At 46.7% G+C, this 20,969-nt stretch overlaps 1 protein-coding gene across 1 annotated transcript in view; it reads right to left on the bottom strand.

Annotated features, from left to right (window-relative positions):
* Positions 1 to 1,113: 1,113 nt before the first annotated feature.
* Positions 1,114 to 20,969, bottom strand: part of LOC125460334 (protein SSUH2 homolog) — a 60,792-nt gene continuing 40,936 nt past the window's right edge. Inside the window, exons 11-13 of the mRNA XM_048547710.2 lie at positions 19,695 to 19,800; positions 10,349 to 10,456; positions 1,114 to 6,624 (exon numbers count right to left, since the gene is read on the bottom strand). Coding sequence (XP_048403667.1) covers positions 6,481 to 6,624; positions 10,349 to 10,456; positions 19,695 to 19,800 — 358 coding nt within the window. The 3' untranslated portion in view covers positions 1,114 to 6,480. The remainder of the gene's footprint in view (positions 6,625 to 10,348; positions 10,457 to 19,694; positions 19,801 to 20,969) is intronic.

The raw sequence follows: 20,969 nt of genomic DNA, 5'->3' as shown, positions 1-20,969 counted from the left end.
GTTTAACTTAACTTACTTCATTTAACTTGACTTTGCCTTACTTAATTCACATTTAACCCAAACTCTAACTCAAAAAGTTTGTTCTCAATTTGAGTGAAGTGTGTACTTTTGCTCTCAGTGTAGTTCTTGCCTTGTGGGTTCTTCTGTGAAGATGATTTCAGAGCATGTGCTTCTCAAATGTTGCTCTCACTTCTGAGAAACCCTCCATTCTGCTAACCTTGATCACAGAACGCTCTAACCTTCTCCGGAAGTTAGCCAACGAATAGACCAAACCCTCATCAAAATGTTCCTTCCTAACCAATGGAGTTTTATTGGTAAACAACTCTCAAATCGCTGGCACCAAGTCATTAGTAGCTACATTCCACCCTCTATGTAATGTATGTGGCACCAGTCTGTCTAGCAAACCATCATTTGACCTGTTCTACTTGGTCAACACAATAAGAGCAGGTAAAAACATTTCCTCGCTGCAGCTTTTACTGAGGTCAGAGTTTAAACAAGCTTGACCAAATTTCCAAGCATGCTTGATTGTCACTTGTAACCATATCTGCTGCTGGCCACAGTGTTCACACGTGCGTGGCTTTAGGATCAATCCAGGAGCTACCACCTTTGTTGTCATTGTTTCAAGTTTCTTTCGTAGCTTCCTGAAATCCGCCTGCAGAACCCCATTCCTCTGACGGGGCCATGGATGCTAATATGGACCACCACCACTGGCTGTCACTCTCCCTCTCCCCGCCCTCAGGAGTATGAAGCCTCAGGTGTGATTTGTCTAAGAGGTAACTCTACAATGAGGAATCCTACAGAGGTGTGGCAGGCTGGTTTCTACAAATAAGGAATGATTTGATTTATTATTGTCACATTAGGCGAGATAGAGTGAAAAATATTGTTTTGCATGCTGTCCAGACAAATCATACCTTACATAAGCACATCAGGGTAATAGAACAGAATGCAGAATATAGTGTTACAGCTACAGAGAAGGGGCAGAGAAAGATTAACTCGAATATTTGAGAGGACCGTTCAAAAGTCTGACAACAGTGGGAAAGAAGCTGTTCTTGCATTCAAAACATTGAATATACATTAGAAGCTGAAGGTGTGAAAAAATGAGCAGAGGCAGCATTAATGTCTGAAAATGTTTTAATAAAGTGAAAATGATCCTTTTCAACAAATATTCCAAAAGTTAAAATTAGCCAGTTACAAATCAGGATTTGTTACAATTCAAATATGACAGATATATAAAAAAGACAACCTCAGAATTATATTTAAAGTACAGAGTACGTCTATTAGTACCTCACCATAGCGTACATTTTAGATATCAATATGCAATACTATTTTTTTCTCATTCACAGAGCCTGCCCTCAACATTTCAATGTGTTAAGGGCAACATGGGGTGATTAAATCTTCAAAAACCTAAGAGATTTATACAGTTTGCAGCACTGCCATCGGGCGTTGTGGTGCAGCGATAGTTTCCCTAACTCTGAGCAAGAAGCTCTAGGTTTGAGTCCCACTCCGGGACTTATTAGTTGCGGTCGAAGGTGAGTTGATAATAGAGCTAAGCAGGTTTGTTATTGGCCTTTAAATCAGTCCAGTGCAGTTGACTAAAGAGAAGATTCAAAGGAAAGTAGAAAGTATAGGAATTCAGAGTTTAATGCCATATGCTTCAACGCAAGCTGTCTCATGAGCAAGGCAAATGAATTGAAACATTACAACGTATATAAAAAATTTGACGGTAGACGACAATGAGTAAACCATTTTACCCATAGAACCGGACCACTCTGCTGAAAGTCTACAACCCAATTTTCAGAATCAAGAACAAAAGACAGACTGGGTATCATCATTTGGCTTCTTGAGATATTAGCGTCAAAACATCATTTGGTAAAGCAGGTTTTAGTCAATATACTTCTGAATTCATTCATTCAGTCACAATGCCACCAACATCTAGTGCAGTGCACTGAATTTTTCTTAGAATTGAAAAGGGCTAATTTTTAACGATGAAAAGAAATCAAAAGGAACCAAAGGAATTGTGGATGGTGGAAATCAGAAACAGAAGTTGCTGGAGTAACTCAGGTTTGGCAGTATCTGTGGAGAGAAACTGGAGGTAATGTTTCAGACCTGGCAACTCTTCTTCAGAACCCAGTGTGGCTTTCTTTGTGTTGAAAGCAACAAGTCACATTTTTGCAGCTGAGTTTCATACATTCAGGATGAGCTTCTCACTTTTAGAGGCTGATGCAAGGGAAGGCTCCCAGCCCATTGACTGGATCAGGCTGCATCTCAGGGCTGCTCACTTGCTTTTATTAGTGCTCGCTCATTTAGCACCACTCGGATGTTCACAGAAGCCCCCAGCCTTGCCTTCTCTTCCTCCTCAGCCCAAGGCTAGGAATTGCACGGCACTTCTGCCTTGATGTGCCTGAAAGCTCAGAGTCAAGGGGATGGACAAATTGCCCAGCAACACTGTGCTACGTCAAACTCACACTCCACCGCCTGCCAGCAGCTTATGCAGGAGACAACAATGCACGAGCTTCATGTCTCAAAGTCAACGGGGAGTAGTCATCGGTCAGCCTGTTAGTCAGGGCATCCTGGAACATAAGGCAAGGCAACCTGTGACATCATGGAATCTGAGAATTCCTGCAGTGTGGATGCAAGCCATTCTGCCCAAAACAGCCCTCTTAAAGGCAAGTTCCACACAGATGGTCACCCAAGGCTGTAATCAGATCTGGGTCCCTGGCAGTGAGAGACCGCAGAGCTAATCGCTGAGCCACCATGCTGCCCCAATTCCAGGGGCTTGACCGATGTTACCCAGTGGTGTAGTGGTCATGTGACTAGAGTGGAATTTTGGGTTACCACTCCAATGGAGGATGGATTCAAAACCCATTATGGCAGATGGTGGAGTTGGAATTCAATTAAACAACCTGAAGCTAGAAGTTGCTGTAACGATGACTACGAAACCCATGTCATTTGTTGTTAAAATCCATCAGCTTCACTAATGTCCTCAGCTGGTCTGGCCTATGCGTGACTTCGGACCCAAGATAATGTGAGAGAGAGAGATTTAAAAAAGACAGGGGAAAAATGTTTTATACAGAGGATGGTTCGTGTGTGGAATGAACTTGCTGAAGAAGTGGTGTATGTGGGTATAATTACAAAGTTTAAAAGATATTCAGATAGGTGCATGAACAGGAAAGGTTTGGAGGGATATGGGCCAGGAGAAGGCATGGAGGACTAATTTAATTTGGAATTATATCAGGCATGGTCTGGTGGCACTGAAGGGTCTGTTTCTGAGCTGTATGGCCCTACACTGTCCTCCAAAATAGCCCAGAAAGCCAATCAGTTCAAGAACAATTAGGAATGGGCAGTGATGCCCAGATCCTGTTTTAAGAATAAAGAAATAAACAACAGGTAATCGGGGCCAGATCTACTCCTTGCAGGGGGTGAGGAGCCAAAAGTTGGCAACTCTCACTTTGGTGCCCTGTTGTATTCTCCTGGAATCAGTGGAAGGGAGGGATTGAGTGAGATAAACGAAAAGTGGACAGCCAAGTTGGTAGTGTAAGTGGGGGGGAAAAGCTGGTGAGATATCCTGAGGTGAGTGAAAAGGCAACACAGAGACCTTGCAGGGTGAGGATAGGTGGGGGATGTGGGGGCGGGTGATTGTGGAAAGATGCCACATATAATGCAGTGGTAGGACATGAGGTTTGGAGGGCAGTGGGCACAGTGACAGAGACAGGATGCGAGTGAGATAGCAGAGACAAGATGGCGGCACTTACCCTGAGCGGCGAAGGTCACTGGCATCCTTTGTGCACTGTCGAGCATTCCACCCGATGGCTGAGACCGCACTGTCCAAGATGGCTACCTGTGACCAGATTGCCATGTTCTAGATGGTTCTCAAAGGGCACTGCCAATTTCTCCAAACCTATCGCATCTGGTGCAAGTGCCATTAACTGGGCAGGGCAGCCCTGGACTGACAGCACTTGTCTGGGTGGAAATATCAAATTTCAAATATGGTGCCAGTGCCAGGGATCATGGGCTACCCAGGTAGCAGCGAGTACCTCTGGGTTTCTATCTGTAGGAGAGCATTGTGTGAGAAAGAGTATCAAACAGTCTTAGTGAGTAGTTAATGAAGTAAGTTTGGGACCACAGTACGAGAGAACTCACATAGGCATCGTGGAGGCTTATGGAGCCTCATGGAGGGAACACTCCATGAAATGTAATGAAAATGGGACTTTGCTAAAATATAGTACAATTCAGCCCAGAGTCAATGTTCAGGTCAATGGCTTCTTGTCAAAGCTAGTAGTTACAGCTATTACAAGTTTTAAATGAGTGTAGGCTCATGGCTGGGGCAGAGGTTAGGATGGAATAAATGCCTGTGGCATGGTAGATGATGGAGACACTAAATGGTAAAAGGTTGAAGATGCAAGCTGAAAGGGTTAACAACAGGTCGAGTAAAGAAATGAAAGATGCCCGAGAGAAAGTAAACACAGGAAAGCAGGATCAGCTGTCATCCAAAGAAAAAACTAAAAATACACCTAAACAAAATGGCAGTATGGTTATAATCTGTGATATTTGAACTCAGTGTTGAATCGAGAGGCTGAAAAGTGTACAACAAAATGATGAAGTGCTGTTCCTTAAATTCACAATTAGCTGCATAGGAACAGTGCGGGAGACTGAGATAAAGAAGTCTGGTTGGGATGTGAGTGGAGGAGTTATCTGGCTGTTTCGGTTTTCCTTTCTCAGCCTGCATGTGTCTCATGCTCACTCAGGATGCACGTGACTCCATCTGCCTCCCAGTTTCTGCGTGTGTGCGCGTGCGCGTCTGCCTCCCTCTTGAGCCTGTACTTTGTCATTGCCTCTCTCTCTTGGTCGGTGCGTCTCTCATCTTTCCCTCCTGATCTGTGTGCATGTCTGTGTGTGTGTGTCCATCTTTCTCGGCTTGCATATCTCTGTCTCAATTTCTCTCTGTCAGTCCATGTGTATCTCTGTCTCTCTCTCTTCCTCCCTGTACGGGGTCTGTGCATGCCTGCGTCTTTCTGTCTCAGTCCATATGTATCTTTGTCTCTTTCTTTCTCCCTCTCCCTCGCCCTCTCCCTTGCCCTCTCTCGATCTGTATGCATGTACATGTCTCTTTGTCTCTCTCTGATCTACGAGTGTCTCTCCCTCTTTCTCTATTGAGGCTGTGTGTCTGTCTGTGTCTCATACACTCAGTTTTCTTCCTTTAGAAGATCTTGTGAATAAAAATCCTGTCAACATGACAAAAACATGTCACATGTGGACTATGCAAATTATAGTTCCAATAACCAGAAAATTTGCACAGAAGTATGTTCTGTAATTCTCCTGTTCCCTCTGGAAACACAAATGCTCCTTTTGTGCACAGCAGCTAGTAGATTCTATCTGTCCAGCTCACTGAAATAACAGCCCATTTGCTCTCTTTACCAAAGAACTAGCCTTAGACTTGTTTGTGATGTTCCCTGGAAAATCTTTTCTCCCTCAGGTTATCAGCACAAATGCAGAGCCTCTGTGCTCACAAGGTACCAGTCAGCAACGTGGATGCTCAATTTCCTCTTGTTGCTTTCATCACACGACCAGCCCACAGTGATATAATGTGCCAACACAATCTTTATTCTTGGTGCAGACCTTTTAAGAATTAGTTATACCTCCACACAGTGATCTACAAAGGGTTATCTTACGTTCTACACCAGAGAGCGTGAGAAGGATACTTGAGCCAATCTACTTAGTCTTGCGTTTATTTACAGAATGAAACATTGCAAACATACACCACCTAAACACACCAGTGGTATTTGATAGGCTCAAGTGAAACCCCAGTTACTAACTTCCACTTGCATGCACTTGCCATGCGATTAATGCAAGGTTTCCATTGCAAAGTTTCAACAGAGAGAGTTAGTGTTTAAGCAGAAGAGATTGCAGATTGGATGTTGAAGTTTTATAAAATCAGCCCTATTCTGTAACGGGAGTGAGTAGTTACTGGAGAGACGTGCCCCATCCCCCATTCAGAAACAGTGGCCCACAACGGGGCACCGATCTTCGGACGCTGCCAGGCCTTTTTCTTAAGTGGGGCCGCTATAGCCAAGCATGATCAAATGCTCCTCGATACATCTGCAGCCCCAAGAGAAGTCACTGAATCAATGCAGGAGCCTGAGCTAATTTTGTCTCCCTCCTTAACTGCGACTGCGGTACCCATTCCTACAAGGGAGGAGATCACAACTTGAAGCAGTATACATCCCGGTCATGGACTGATTGGATGGTGTAATCCATCAGTAAACCACAGAGAATCTCCAGATTAGTCCATTGTCTTAATTATCAGAATAACGATCACCTACTGATTGGAGTAAGTGACAGAGGTTTGGCAGGGAGTTAACTCACCAGCAATGTGCCGAACAAGAGCTGGCCTTTAGGTAGCTTGGGTAGTGAGCTGCTGAATCTTGGCTGTTGTGTGGATATTTTTTTTAAAGCAGCAGCAGCAGTTTCTGATTGGTCCGGCTACAGGATGCTGCAGCAGCAGCATTTTGCGGGGTAGTCTGGGGCATACACTTTGTTTTTTGTCCCGCATGTGAAATAGTTGTATTCTGTTCCTTTCCACTCGTAGAACACTTGGGTGATCGGAATGAACTCAATTGTCTGTCGCTGCCAACGGGGAAGAGAAAAGAGCAATTCAGTCGCATTTTTTAAAGAAGGGTTTCCTAACTGGAGCCTGCTTAGTTGCAGACTTGATCGGAGGCTAAATTTACACGGTGTGCATTATTTCACATACAAGTGGGCATGCCGGCGATTTCAGTGAATAGGCAAAGGTGCAAATCAATAAACTTGCATTTTTATGCCACGCCTTTAACTGAGCAAAACATCCAGAGAACTTTACCAAGACATTATCACACAAAATTTGACATTTATAAAAGGGCATTCGGGAGCATAACGATCAAAACTGTGGTTATACAGTTAATTTCTCAGGAGGATTTTTGTCCAAGTTAGAGGGGTTTAGGAAAGGCGTCCCAGAGCTTAGGGCCTTGGCAACTGAAAGTGTGGCAACCTATAGCAGGGTCTTCAAAATAAGGGGTTTGCTGAGGAGGCCAGGATTCAATAAGCTACCTCGAGGGCAGGGCAAGAATGGAGGAGACTACGGAGATAGGGAAGAGTGAAGTCATGGAGGGATTTGAAAATGACGCTGAGAATTTCAAAGGACAAGGCATTTCTTAAATGGGGAACCAATATAGGTTAGTGGGCACGGGGTGGTGAGTTGGTGCATTTTAGACAACAGCTTGTCACAGAAATGTGTGGAGGGTTAAGTATGGTGGGAGACAATCCAGGACTCAGTGCAATGATCAAAGTCTAGAGGTGACAAAGGAGACATGAGGGTTTCAGGGGTGGATGCAGGCCAAATGTGCAGAAATGGAAGTAGACTGGGGTTTAGCAACAGTGTTGGGACGTGATTAATTGCTAATACCAGAGTTGAACATAGCCCCAAGGCTGCCAACAGACCAGTTCAGCTCAGCAAGTTACCAAGGACTGGGTTGAAGCTAATGTTTTGGGAACACTGTTTGAGATCGGGACCGAAGACAGTGGTCATCCCAACATTTGGGTGTAGGAATTTTTTTTGCCGAATGCTGGACATATAGCCTGGCAGGTTAGGGATGTGGCTGGAGTTTGTGGCCCGGGGGCGGGGGGGCGGTGTGTGTGGAGGAGGAACAGTCATGAGGTAGAGCTGGGTGTCATTGACATACATGTGGAAATTGCACATTCAGATGCCACCACCAGAGGGGGCAGCCTGCAGATGAGACACAAGAGGGGGCTAAGGGCAGATTCTTGGGGGCACACAGACCAGCTCAAGAGAAACGGGAAGAGAAGCTGCAGGTTAGTGTATGCAAAAGAGCATTTGGCAAGTAGGGGAAAAAAGAGCCGAATGGCCTCCTCCTGTGTTTCTAAATGGGTTATGTTATTTATCAGTCATCTTCCCATGATGCTGCAAATGTGAAATAAAATGGGCAACTGTAGCCTGTAGGAGCGGAGAGAGTGCAGTGGATATGTTGTACCAGTGTGCATCCATTCCACTTTAGAAGTCAGTTTTCTTTTCAGCCCAACACTTTTACATTAGGAAGTGACATCTCTGCTAATACGGGAAGGGCAGCTGGTAGCAGCCTTTCCATTTCTCTGGCTTGAGGTGGGGCAACTGGGGAATGTGAAAACAAAAAGTGACAGAGTTACAGTTACACACACACAGAAACAGACCAACCAGTCCACACCGACCACGTTCCCAAATCAAACTAGTCCCACCTCCCTGCACTTCGCTCATTTCCCTCCAAACCGTTCCTATTCACGTACTATTCCAAAATGTCTTTTGAATGTTGTAACTGCATCCATCACTTCCTCTGGCAGTTCATTCCACGCCTCTCTGTGTAAAAAAGCTGCCCCTCTTTCTCCTTAAAAAAATAGGTTTTGAACACCCCCACTTGAGGGAAAATACCTTTGCTATTCACCTCATGAATCTCCTTCATGATTTTCCTCTGTAAAGGTCACCTGTCAGCCTCTCATGCTCCAGTGAAAATTATCCCAGCCTATCCAGCCCCTCCTTATAACTCAAAGCCTCCATTCCCAGCAACATCCTGATGACTCTTGTCCGAACCCTTTCCAGTTTAATAATATCCTTCCTGTAACAGGGTGACCAGAACGGGTCAGTGAACTCCAGAAGAGGCCTCACCCACGCCCTGTACAACCACAACATGACGTCCCAACTCCTAAACTCAAAGGTCTGAACAATAAAGACAAGCGTGCTAAATCCCTTGTTAACCACCCCGTCTACCTGACTGAAATTTCAACAATTTATGTACCCGAAACCATAGGTCTCTCTGTATTACAACACTATCCAGGGTCCTACCATTAACTGTAAAAGTACTGCCCTTGTTTGTTTTATCAAAATGCAATACTTCATATTTATCCAAATTAACTCAGAACATCGAACAGTAGAGCACAGGAATGGGCCTTTTGGCCCACAATGTTGTGCTAAACATGACACGAAATTAAAATGATCCCTTCTGCCTGCCCTTGGTCCATATCCCTCCATTCCTTGCAATTCATGTGTTTATCTAAAAGATCCTTAAATGCCACTAATGTATCTGCCAACACCCCATCCCTGGCAGCATGCTCCACACTCCTACCACTCCCTGTTATAAAACAACTTGCCCCCCACATCTCCTTTGAACTATCCCCCTCTCAGTTTAAATGCATGACATTTCTGGGAAAAAAAAAGGGTTCTGACTGTCAACCTTTTCTTTGCATCTCATAATTTTATAGACTTCTATCAAGTCTCCCCTCAGCCTTTGTCGGTCCAAACAACCGGAGTTTTTCTAGCCTCTCCTTATAGTTCATCTAATCCAGGCAGCGTCCCGGTAAACCTCTCCTGCATCCTCTCCAAAGCCTCCACATCCTTCCTGTAATGTGGCGACCAGAACTGAATGCAATACGCTAAGTGCCGCCTAACCAAAGTCTTATAAAGCTGCAACATCACATCCTGACTCTTGTACTCACTTCCCCGACCAATAAAGGCAAACATTCTATATGCCTTCTTTCCCACCCTGTCTACTTGTATGGCTCCTTTCAGGGAACTGTGGACTTGAACCCCAAGATCTCTCTGTACATCTGTGCTGTTCGGGGTCCTGCCATCAACTGTATACTTTTCCTTAACGTTTGATCTCACAAAGTGCCGCATGTCACACTTACCCAGATTAAACTCCATCTGCCACTCCTCAGCCCACTGACCCAATTGTTCAAGATCTCTTGGTAATGTCAGATAAGTGGCACTATTAGCCAATTACATAGATAGTCCCCATTAGCAACGAGAGCACTAGAACTCCTAAGTGGTTAAGTGTGAAATGTACCAAAAACAGGAGGCGTCTGTAAGAGAGAGTGCACATTGATCCTTCTAGCTTTATTTATCCAGGTAAAGGCAAGCTGTGTGCCTTTAACAACTCCCCTCCAGGACTATTTTCCACCTTCTCCTCTGTGCCTAGAGCGACTGACTTAGAGCCAAACCCATTTCTTCATCAGTCAGGGCCTGTTCCTTTAAAAATACCACAACCTCACTGACACGGGCTTGGAAGCCGGAAGTGATCCAGCTGTTAGAAACCTGACGCAAGGTTGAAAAGGCTGCCCAAGACATTTTCGTCTTAACTGATGAAATGTAGTGATTTCAGCTATCATAAATTTTAAAAAAACATGCAACAACAGATCGAAAATGATCGCACACAAAATGTCTGCATCTCTTCTGAGAATTCCACAGAAAAAAAAAATCATGCTCCCGTTTGGAAACAGGGATTCATAATAAATTACAGCAAGTTCTGGCCATAGTTTATAAACTCACCTGTTGAATTATGTGGGAGGTTCTTGACAGCTCGCTCTGATGTTTTTGGATGGCTAGCTGAGAGGCCTGATTGATCTGATTCTCCGGAAATCCCACTATAGGATAGACCTACAGGGACAAAAGGGATAGGAACACCAGCAACCGTTATAATCCAGTTAATGATAGTTCAAAACCCTTTCATTACTTGTATCATTCAACTGACTTTTCTTGCGCATCTCTACTCAAACGTTAGCATTATCACACCGAATGCGACAAGACAGTTGTGAGATGTCAACAGTCCAACAAAATGTCGCTCCACACTGCCCTCCAACTCCACCACACCCGGCATCTTCCCTGCAACCGCAGGAAATGCTACACTTGCCCCCACACCTCTTCCCTCACCCCTATCCCAGGCCCCAAGATGACTTTCCACATTAGGCAGAGGTTCACCTGCACATCTGCCAATGTGGTATACTGTATCCACTGTACCCGGTGTGGCTTCCTCTACATTGGGGAAACCAAGCGGAGGCTTGGGGACCGCTTTGCAGAACACCTCCGCTCAGTTCGCAATAAACAACCGCACCTCCCAGTCGCAAACTATTTCCACTCCCCCTCCCATTCTTTAGATGACATGTCCATCATGGGCCTCCTGCAGTGCCACAATGATTCCACCCGAAGGTTGCAGGAACAGCAACTCATATTCCGCCTGGGAACCCTGCAGCCTAATGGTATCAATGTGGACTTCACCAGTTTCAAAATCTCCCCTTCCCCAACTGCATCCCTAAACCAGCCCAGTTCATCCCCTCCCCCCACTGCACCACACAACCAGCCCAGCTCTTCCCCCCCCACCCACTGCATCCCAAAACCAGTCCAACCTGTCTCTGCCTCCCTAACCTGTTCTTCCTCTCACCCATCCCTTCCTCCCACCTCAAGCCGCACCCCCATCTACCTACTAACCTCATCCCACCTCCTTGACCTGTCCGTCTTCCCTGGACTGACCTATCCCCTCCCTACCTCCCCACCTATACTCTCCTCTCCACCTAGCTTCTTTTCTCTCCATCTTCGGTCCGCCTCCCCCTCTCTCCCTATTTATTCCAGAACCCTCACCCCATCCCCCTCTCTGATGAAGGGTCTAGGCCCGAAACGTCAGCTTTTGTGCTCCTGCGATGCTGCTGGGCCTGCTGTGTTCATCCAGCCTCACATTTTATTATCTTAAAATATTGATATCATTCGATGTAACGGCACTATTTACATCCATGAACATCAACCTGGCCAAAGAGACAACTACCACACAGAAACATAAGTTAGCACTTAACCCAGGTTAGCACTGTATTTATCTGCTGAGAGAGTGTAGCACTGATGGATGTCCCATCTTTCAATTGAGGCAACAACCTAAACTCTATCTATCCTCTTAAGTAATTGTCAAAGAAACAATGCTATGTTCCCAAAAGGGGAGGGTATCTCTTCTCGTGTCATGGCATTTAGTTCTCAATCAGTGTTGCTCAAACAGATTATCCGGTCACTTTTCTCATTGATGTTTGTCGGACTTTGATGTACGTGAAAATTAGTTGCTGAATTTCCCTAACTATATACTCTAACAAAACATCTACCTGTTTGGTAGGGAGGATCTTTGAGATGTCCTGCGGTGGTGATAGGAGCTATATAAGCAGAAGTTATATGCTGCCTTTGGTCTTTACCCTTCTTTGACCAACTGCTGGAGAATAACAAACACATAAAGTAAACAGTGATAATGGGAACTGCAGATGCTGGAGAATCCAAGATAATAAAATGTGAGGCTGGATGAACACAGCAGGCCCAGCAGCATCTCAGGAGCACAAAAGCTTACCATTGGGCTGCAGGGTTCCCAGGCGGAATATGAGTTGCTGTTCCTGCAACCTTCGGGTGGCATCATTGTGGCACTGCAGGAGGCCCATGATGGACATGTCATCTAAAGAATGGGCGGGGGAGTGGAAATGGTTTGCGACTGGGAGGTGCAGTTGTTTGTTGCAAACTGAGCGGAGGTGTTCTGCAAAGCAGTCTCCAAGCCTCCGCTTGGTTTCCCCAATGTAGAGGAAGCCACACCGGGTACAGTGGATGCAGTATACCACATTAGCAGATGTGCAGGTGAACCTCTGCTTAATGTGGAATGTCATCTTGGGGCCTGGGATGGGGGTGAGGGAGGAGGTGTAGGGGCAAGTGTAGCATTTCCTGCGCTTGCAGGGGAAAGTGCCGGGTGTGGTGGGGTTGGAGGGCAGTGTGGAGCGAACAAGAGAGTCGTGGAGAGAGTGGTCTCTCCGGAAAGCAGACAGGGGTGGGGATGGAAAAGTGTCTTGGGTGGTGGGTCGGATTGTAAATGGCGGAAGTGTCGGAGGATGATGCGTTGTATCTGGAGGTTGGTAGGGTGGTGTGTGAGAACGAGGGGGATCCTCTTTGGGCGGTTGTGGCGGGGGCAGGGTGTGAGGGATGTGTTGCGGGAAATACGGGAGACGCGGTCAAGGGCGTTCTCGATCACTGTGGGGGGAAAGTTGCGGTCCTTGAAGAACTTGGACATCTGGGATGTGCGGGGGTGGAATGTCTTATCGTGGGAGCAGATGCGGCGGAGGCGGAGGAATTGGGAATAGGGGATGGAATTTTTGCAGGAGGGTGGGTGGGAGGAGGTGTATTCTCGGTAGCTGTGGGAGTCGGTGGGCTTGAAATGGACATCAGTTACAAGCTGGTTGCCTGAGATGGAGACTGAGAGGTCCAGGAAGATGAGGGATGTGTTGGAGATGGCCCAGGTGAACTGAAGGTTGGGGTGGAAGGTGTTGGTGAAGTGGATGAACTGTTTGAACTCCTCTGGGGAGCAAGAGGCGGCGCCGACACAGTCATCAATGTACCGGAGGAAGAGGTGGGGTTTGGGGCCTGTGTAGGTGTGGAAGAGGGACTGTTCCACGTAACCTACAAAGAGGCAGGCATAGCTGGGGCCCATGCGGGTGCCCATGGCCACCCCCTTAGTCTGTAGGAAGTGGGAGGAGTCAAGAGAAGTTGTTGAGGGTGAGGACGAGTTCAGCTAGGCGGATGAGGGTGTCGGTGGAGGGGGACTGGTCGGGCCTGCGGGACAGGAAGAAGCGGAGGGCCTTGAGGCCATCAGCATGCGGAATGCAGGTGTATAGGGACTGGACGTCCATGGTGAAGATGAGGTGTTGGGGGCCAGGGAATTGGAAGTCCTGGAGGAGGTGGAGGGCGTGGGTGGTGTCACGGACGTAGGTGGGGAGTTCCTGGACCATAGGGGAGAAAATGGAGTCCAGATAGGTGGAGATGAGTTCGGTGGGGCAGGAGCAGGCCGAGACGATGGGTCGACCAGGGCAGGCAGGTTTGTGGATTTTGGGAAGGAGATAGAAACGGGCCGTGCGGGGTTGGGGAACAATGAGGTTGGAGGCTGTGGGTGGAAGGTCCCCTGAGGTGATGAGGTCATGAATGGTGTTGGAGATGATGGTTTGGTGCTCGGGTGTGGGGTCATGATCAAGGGGGCGGTAGGAGGTGGTGTCGGAGAGTTGGCATCTGGCCTCGGCAATGTAGAGGTCAGTGCGCCATACCACCACTGCGCCACCCTTGTCTGCGGGTTTGATGGTGAGGTTGGGGTTGGAGCGGAGGGCTGCCCGTTCTGCGGGGGAGAGGTTGGAGTGGGTGAGAGGGGTGGAGAGGTTGAGGCGGTTAATGTCTCGACGGCAGTTGGAGATGAAGAGGTCGAGGGAGGGTAGGAGACCTGGGGGTGGTGTCCAGGAGGAGGACTTGTGTTGGAAGCGGGTGAAGGGGTCAGTGGAGGGAGGGTTAGGCTCCCGGTTGAAGAAGTAGGCATGGAGGCGAAGACGGCGGAAAAACTGCTCTATGTCCAATCGTGACTGGTATTCGTTGATGTGTGGTTGTAGGGGGCAAAGGTGAGCCCCTTACTAAGGACTGACCGTTCGTCCTCAGTCAGTGGGAGGTCTGGGGGGATGGTGAAGATGCGGCAGGGTTCAGTGTGACTGTCTTCTCTGGGGTTGCTGGAGGTTGTGGGCGGAGCGATGAGGTCGTCGGCCGTGGGCGGGGTTCCGTTGGTGTCAGCTGTGGGCGGGGTTCCGTCGGCGGTTGGAGTATCGGGGTGGGCGGCAGCAGCTGCGGTGAGGGTGGTGTGTGAGGTGTTGTACCTGGAAGTGGAGGTGGTGACTGCAGCGGCGGTTCCGGAAGTTCTGTGGCCGGCGGAGGTGGAGTGACGTCATCGGTGGGGTCTCCGGCCGTGTCCTCATGGTCAATGGCGGCGGGTGCATGGTGGGGGAGGGGCAGGGACAGACTCGGGATTTGGGAGGCGCAGGAATCCTCTTGTGGGTGGCAAGGGCCAGTGAGTTGGTTGTACTTACGATTTTTGGTGTCATTATTTTATCCTGTTCTATTCTGATGTCCTTGATGATGTTGAGGAATTCCTGGAGGGGTGGACGGAGTGGGTAATGCTGTCAACTGAGAATTTCAATTTCTGTTGCAGTTCTTTTGCTAGTCTATATGTTGGCGTACGGAGGTAGTGAGGCAACGGATCTGAGGGGAGCCCCTGCCTTGTGTGCCGTGGGGAGTCCATAGGAGCAGGGTGTGTTGGATCCCTGTGGCTTTATTTTTTGGTAGTCTGTCTTGCTGTTATCTCCTGAGTTGTGCAATTTCTTCAGGGTTGTTTTGATCTGGTTCCATCACCATACAACAACAAAAAGACCAGAACAAAGGAAAGACTAGTCCAACAAGAAAAAAAAAACTATCCAAACTCACCCACAACGACTACATGGTTAACACAGAAACATGGATGAAGGACATCTTGGACTGACCACTTACAGAAACTGAGTAGACCGTCCTAGTATGTGGGCTGAAATGTAACTACAGAGATGCCAAAATAAAAATCTGACTTCCTGGCTGGGCTGGAATCAACACTAAAGAACAACGGACTCACAAAATACAACAGACTGTCAGACAGACAATAGTCCCAACACTCTGCAGAAAAGGTAAGTGGAACACATTCAACACAGAACAGAAGAAAGCCCTGAAAAAATTCAAGACAGAAACATTGTAATCTCATCAGTGGACAAAGGATGCATGACAGTAGTCCTTAATAGAGCCCAATACATCAAGAAAGCTAACGCACTTCTAGCAGATACCGACACCTAACAACAGATGGTGATAGACCCAACCCCAGTCAGAGAATCAGATCAAAACAATCCTGAAGAAATTACACAACTCGGGAGATATCAGTCTACCAAAAAAAAAGCCAGAGGGATCCAACACACCCCAATTCTATGAGCTCCCCAAGTACACAAGCCAGGGGTTCCCCTCAGACCACTGTCTCACTACCAGGTACACCCTCTCTCTGATGAAGGGTCTAGGTCCGAAACGTCAACTTTTGTGCTCCTGAGATGCTGCTTGGCCTGCTGTGTTCAGCCAGCTCCACACTTTGTTATCTTGGATTCTCCAACACCATCACATAGGCTTGCCAAGGAACCACAACGGAAGCTGAAATACTCAGTTGAAAACACTATCCACTCGATCCACTCATCCTAAGAATTCCTCAACATCATCATGGACACCAGAATAGAAGAGGATGAGGTGACAATATCCTCCGACGTAACAGCACAATTTACATCCATAAACATCAACATAACCAAATAGGTAATTGCCACACAGCTAGATGAATCAAGTAAGCAGACAACCCCAGGACACGAGCAACATCAACAAGGACAGCACCCTGAAACTGCTGGATCTGTGCCTTACCACCCACTTCACCTTCAACAACCGTGGATTCGAACAAATCAACAGAACACCAATGGTGTCCCCAGTGTCAGGGCTGATTGCAAAAGCAGCAATGCAAATGTTAGAGCGGACAGCACTCCCCACTATCCAACCCAAACTCTGGGTCCGCTATGTAGATGACATCTTCATGAATATCAAACACACAAAACTAGAAGAAATCCGCCAACACATAAACAACATCCTCACCAGGATAAAATTCACAAGCGGAGAACATTAATGGACTACCCTTCCCAGAGGTAACGGTAGAATGTAAGAACAACGGGGATCTCCAGACCAGCGTATACAGAAAGACCGCACATATGGAGCAGATAGTTAATTACACCAGCAACCACCCCAACACCCATTAACAGAGCTGCACCAGGACATTATTCAAACCAGCCATAACACACTGCAGAAACCTGCAACCGTACAAAGCAGAACAGGAGCAATTATACAGAATTTATAAAAGGAATGGATACCAAAAAAGCACAATCTGCCATTATCTCTGCGACAGACCGCAGCAGAAAGACACAACACAGCCAGACACACTAGCAACCCTACCGTACATCAGGGACACATCAGAGATAACCACAAGACTACTCAGACCCCCTAGGTATCAGTGTAACCCACAAATCAACAACCACCCTGTGACAGCTCCTGATGAACGTAAAGGATCCCGTACACACAACCAATAAAACTAACATAACATACAAAATGCCATGCAAGGACTATGAGAAACATTACTTAGGCCAAACTGGAAAAAAACTGGCAATACAAATACACAAATTCCAATTAGCCACCAAGAAACATGGCCAATTCTCACTGGTCTCAATACACCTGGACAGAGAAGACACAAATTTGACTGGGACAACACATCCATAATAGCACGAGCCAAACAGAGACATGCCAGGGAATTCCTGGAGGTCTGGCATTCCAACTGGAACTCCGTCTACAAGCACATTGAACTGGCCCTCATATACAAACCACTGAGAAACGGAACCGGAAGTGATGCCGACCATCCCGGCAAACCGAGGAGTAGAAGTAACAAGTGGGACAGAACACCAACACTTCACTGGAGGTGCACTGACGACATTACCTAGCAGGGTAACAAAACATCTGCAAACAAACCCAGAAGTTCGGCCAGCAAGGCTAAAACCTCAAAAATATTCATTCTCATTGTCCCTGAACAATTAATACACAATTTTACATCCACACAATTAGATTGATTGATATTTTCTTGTTATCATTCCTGCCTCCTCCTGCTCCCAGCTCTTAAGTTCTTAGATTTAAAGGAGGAGCTAGACAGATGTTTAATCAGTAACAGGTTGCAGGGCCATGGAGAGTGAGCAGGAAAGTGGAGTTGAGGCTGGGATGATATCAGTCATGATTGTATCAAATGGTACAGCAGGCTCGAGGGGCTGAATTTCCTACATCCTGCTTCTTTCTTACTTACAGAAACACAACGGCAGGTAGTGGAATTCAATACAGCCCTGGAAATAAAAAACCGAGCCAAAGGGTGACTATTTAATCAACGTCTACTGTCATCGAAACGCATGGGATTCACTTATGTCCTTTCGGGAAGGAAATCTGTCACATTTACCTGGTCTGGTTTACACGTGGCTCCAGATCCACAGCAATGTGGTTGTGTCATAATTGCCCTTTGGTGAAAATATTGATCTAACCGAGTGACGCCAACATCCAATGAATGAATAATTTTAAAAATTATCCACTAACAATAATGGGAGTTCTCAAGCAACTGATGAGTAGCGGTTACCACAAATCTCTGAATGTCCCTTTAACCTGGTGATGCTACAAACAAGACGGCTTGTATGCCAAACAACCAAAGCAGCAAGTGATAGCCAAAGTGAAGCTACTCCACAAACAATGCCAAGGGAGCGGTCTCCACAAATATCCTCGTCCTCAATGATGGACGGGCCCAGCACATCATTTAGGGCGGCACGGTGGCTCAGTGGTTAGCACTGCAGCCTCACAGCACCAGGGACCCAGGTTCAATTCCAGCCTCGGGCGACTGTCTGTGTGGAGTTTGCACGTTCTCCTTGTGTCTGCGTGGGTTTCCTTCTGGGTGCTCCGGTTTCCTCCCACAGTCCAAAGATGTGCAGGCTAGGTGGATTGGCCATGCTAAATTGCCCCCAGTGTTCAGGGGTGTGTGGGTTATAGGGGGATGGGTCTGGGGGGGATGCTTCAAGGGGCGGTGTGGACTTGTTGGGCTGAAGGGCCTGTTTCCACACTGTAGGGAATCTAATCTAATCTCATTAGTGCAAAAAAAAAAGAAACATTCGTAGCAATCTTCAGCCAGAAGTGCCAAGTAGATGATCCATCTCGGTCTCCTCCAGTGGTTTCCCCAGCATCACGGATACCAGTTTTCAGCCAATTTGATTCACTCCACATGACATCGACAAATGCTTGATCTTGAGGCCACACCGGTCGAATGCAGTCTTGATATCAAGGGCCGTCACTCTCACCTCATCCCTGGAGTTCAGCTCTTTTGTCCACGTTTGAACCAAGGCTGGAATGAGGTCAGGAGGTGAGTGGACCTTGCAGAACCCAAACTGGGCGTCTCTGAGCAGGTTATTGCTGAGCAGGTGCTGCTTGGTAGCACTGTTAATGGCTCCTTCTATCACTTTACTGATGATCGAGAGTAGGCTGATGGGGCAGTAATTGGTTGGGTTGGCTTTTTATGTATAGGAGAGAACTGGGCAATTCTCCACATTGTCAGGTAGATGCCGGTGTTGTAACTGTACTGGGACAGCTTGGCTAGAGGAGCGGCAAGTTCTGGAGCACAAGTCTTCAGTACTGTTGTTGGAATGTTGTCAGGGCCCGTAGCCTTTGCAGTATTCAGTGTCTCCAACCGTTTCAGGAGGGAGAGTTGGGAGGGGTGAGAAGAGTCTCTCCACTGGTTGGAGTCATACCAGGCACCAAGGAAGCAGTTACAGTTGCTGGAAGTCAGTCATCTCAGCTCCAGGGAATTGCTGCAGGAGTTCCTCAAGGTAGTGTCGAAGGCCCAACATTAATGCCACGTGAATGCCAGGCAATGATCATTTCCAACAAGGCAGGATCCATATATTTCACCATCACTGAATTCACGAGTATTAACTCCAACCCTCAAGCACAGTGACTGAGCCTACAATGTGCCCTCAATGTTCCTATGTGAACACTGTCGTCATCCAGGACAGTCAGCCCATTCTGGCAGTGAGTTTCCCCAGGTCAGGTTTAACCCAGCAGGAAAAGGAGAAAAGGTGATGGACTGACGGTCTTTGGATATTTTTAAGGCAGAGAAGGATGGATTCTTGGTAAGCAAGGAAGTGAACAGTTATTGGGGATCAGGAAATGTAGAGTTGAGGTTACAATCAATCAGATCAGCCACGATCTTATTTAATAGCAGAGCAGGATCCCAAATTGCCCACTCATGCTGTTACGTATGTTCAAAAATGCAGTCTGTACACCAGGTACTCCCACACCAACCAGCCCTTTGATCTCTCTGCAGCTGATCTGGTACACTCACTCAGCAAATGCAGGTCCAACCTTTATTAAATGCTGGGCTTCCAGGGAAAATTTCCTTCCTTACCCTGTATTGTTGATCGGCGAAGATGTTTTGGCCTGACATTTTGTCATAAAGGTCCAAAGGAAGTCCACTTTGTTGATCAGCAATGCTTTCGACAATGATATTTTTCCTGATTGAGAAAAAGAGCATAACTTAGTTTCTTTTAGTGCAGTGTAGCAGGAAGTTAGGCTGAGCCAAGCCCTTTGAAATGGAGTTCACTCACTACGCCATGCTGTAAGCACCTGCAAAATACGCCTCTTTCAGTCTAATGGTACAATCTGGCCACAAACATTGATCTGTTATACTGCACACTATCCACAACAAACACAGCCAGGAACCGCTATGTCCTGACGTTTTGCTTCGCCTCTTTGTTGAAGGATCACAATGCCTTAGTGTGTGGATACCGGGGTTTAAAGAAAACCCGACAGAAGGACTAATCCATTTATCTTTACTTTTATTTATTCATTCCTTTAACAACTATGGAGTCAAATTATGATTTAATATGGTCAAAGCAGAGCTGCACTTTGGCCTGAAGCCTAAGTATTTAAGGTTTATGTTAAGGCATTTTCAACACTTCCATCCTGCACGTGCACTGCAGAGACATGGCTAAGGGAGGTGCATATTTATGGGTGCAAGACCTTTAGGAAGGACAGAAAGCTAGAAAAAAAAGAGGTGGAGCAGCTCTGTTTCTTAAAAGATGGCAGTGGCTCAATAGAGAGGGACAACCTAAATTCAGCAAACCGAGCTGTGGAAACAATTTGAGCAGAGATGAGAGATGATAAAGGTAAGACATCACTTGTGGGAGCGATGTACTAGCCACAAGCCGTAATCACACAATAATCTGGCACATAAAAGGGATAAATAAAGACAGTCTGCCACAAAGGCATGTGATTATCATCAATTTTTAATCTACATATTGACTGGAAAAGTCAGACAGGTAGTATGAGGAATATGAAGCGCTCATGGATGTTTTCAGGATAGCTGACCCAGAATGCAGGCCAAAGGAGTCCTGGTAAAGAAAGAAAGTAGACCTTGGATGCTGGAAATCTGAATAAAGAGATGAGAAAAGGCTGGAGAAACCAGATTAATGGTTACAATTAACAACAGAAAGTAAGGAGATGGCACATAAATTGATGAGGTACTTCACACCAATCTTTATGATGGAGAATAGAAACATGGAAAATAAGAGCAGGGGAGGCCTTTCGACCCTTAGAGGACCAGAAACTTTGAAGAAGAGTGATGTTAGGCTCAAAATATTAACTGTTTCTCTCTCCACAGATGCTGCCAGGCCTGCTGAGT

This window comes from Stegostoma tigrinum, chromosome 11 (genome assembly GCF_030684315.1).
Source record: "Stegostoma tigrinum isolate sSteTig4 chromosome 11, sSteTig4.hap1, whole genome shotgun sequence".
In the NCBI taxonomy this organism is placed as follows: Eukaryota; Metazoa; Chordata; class Chondrichthyes; order Orectolobiformes; family Stegostomatidae; genus Stegostoma; species Stegostoma tigrinum.
This window is presented reverse-complemented; position numbering and strand designations above follow the sequence as displayed.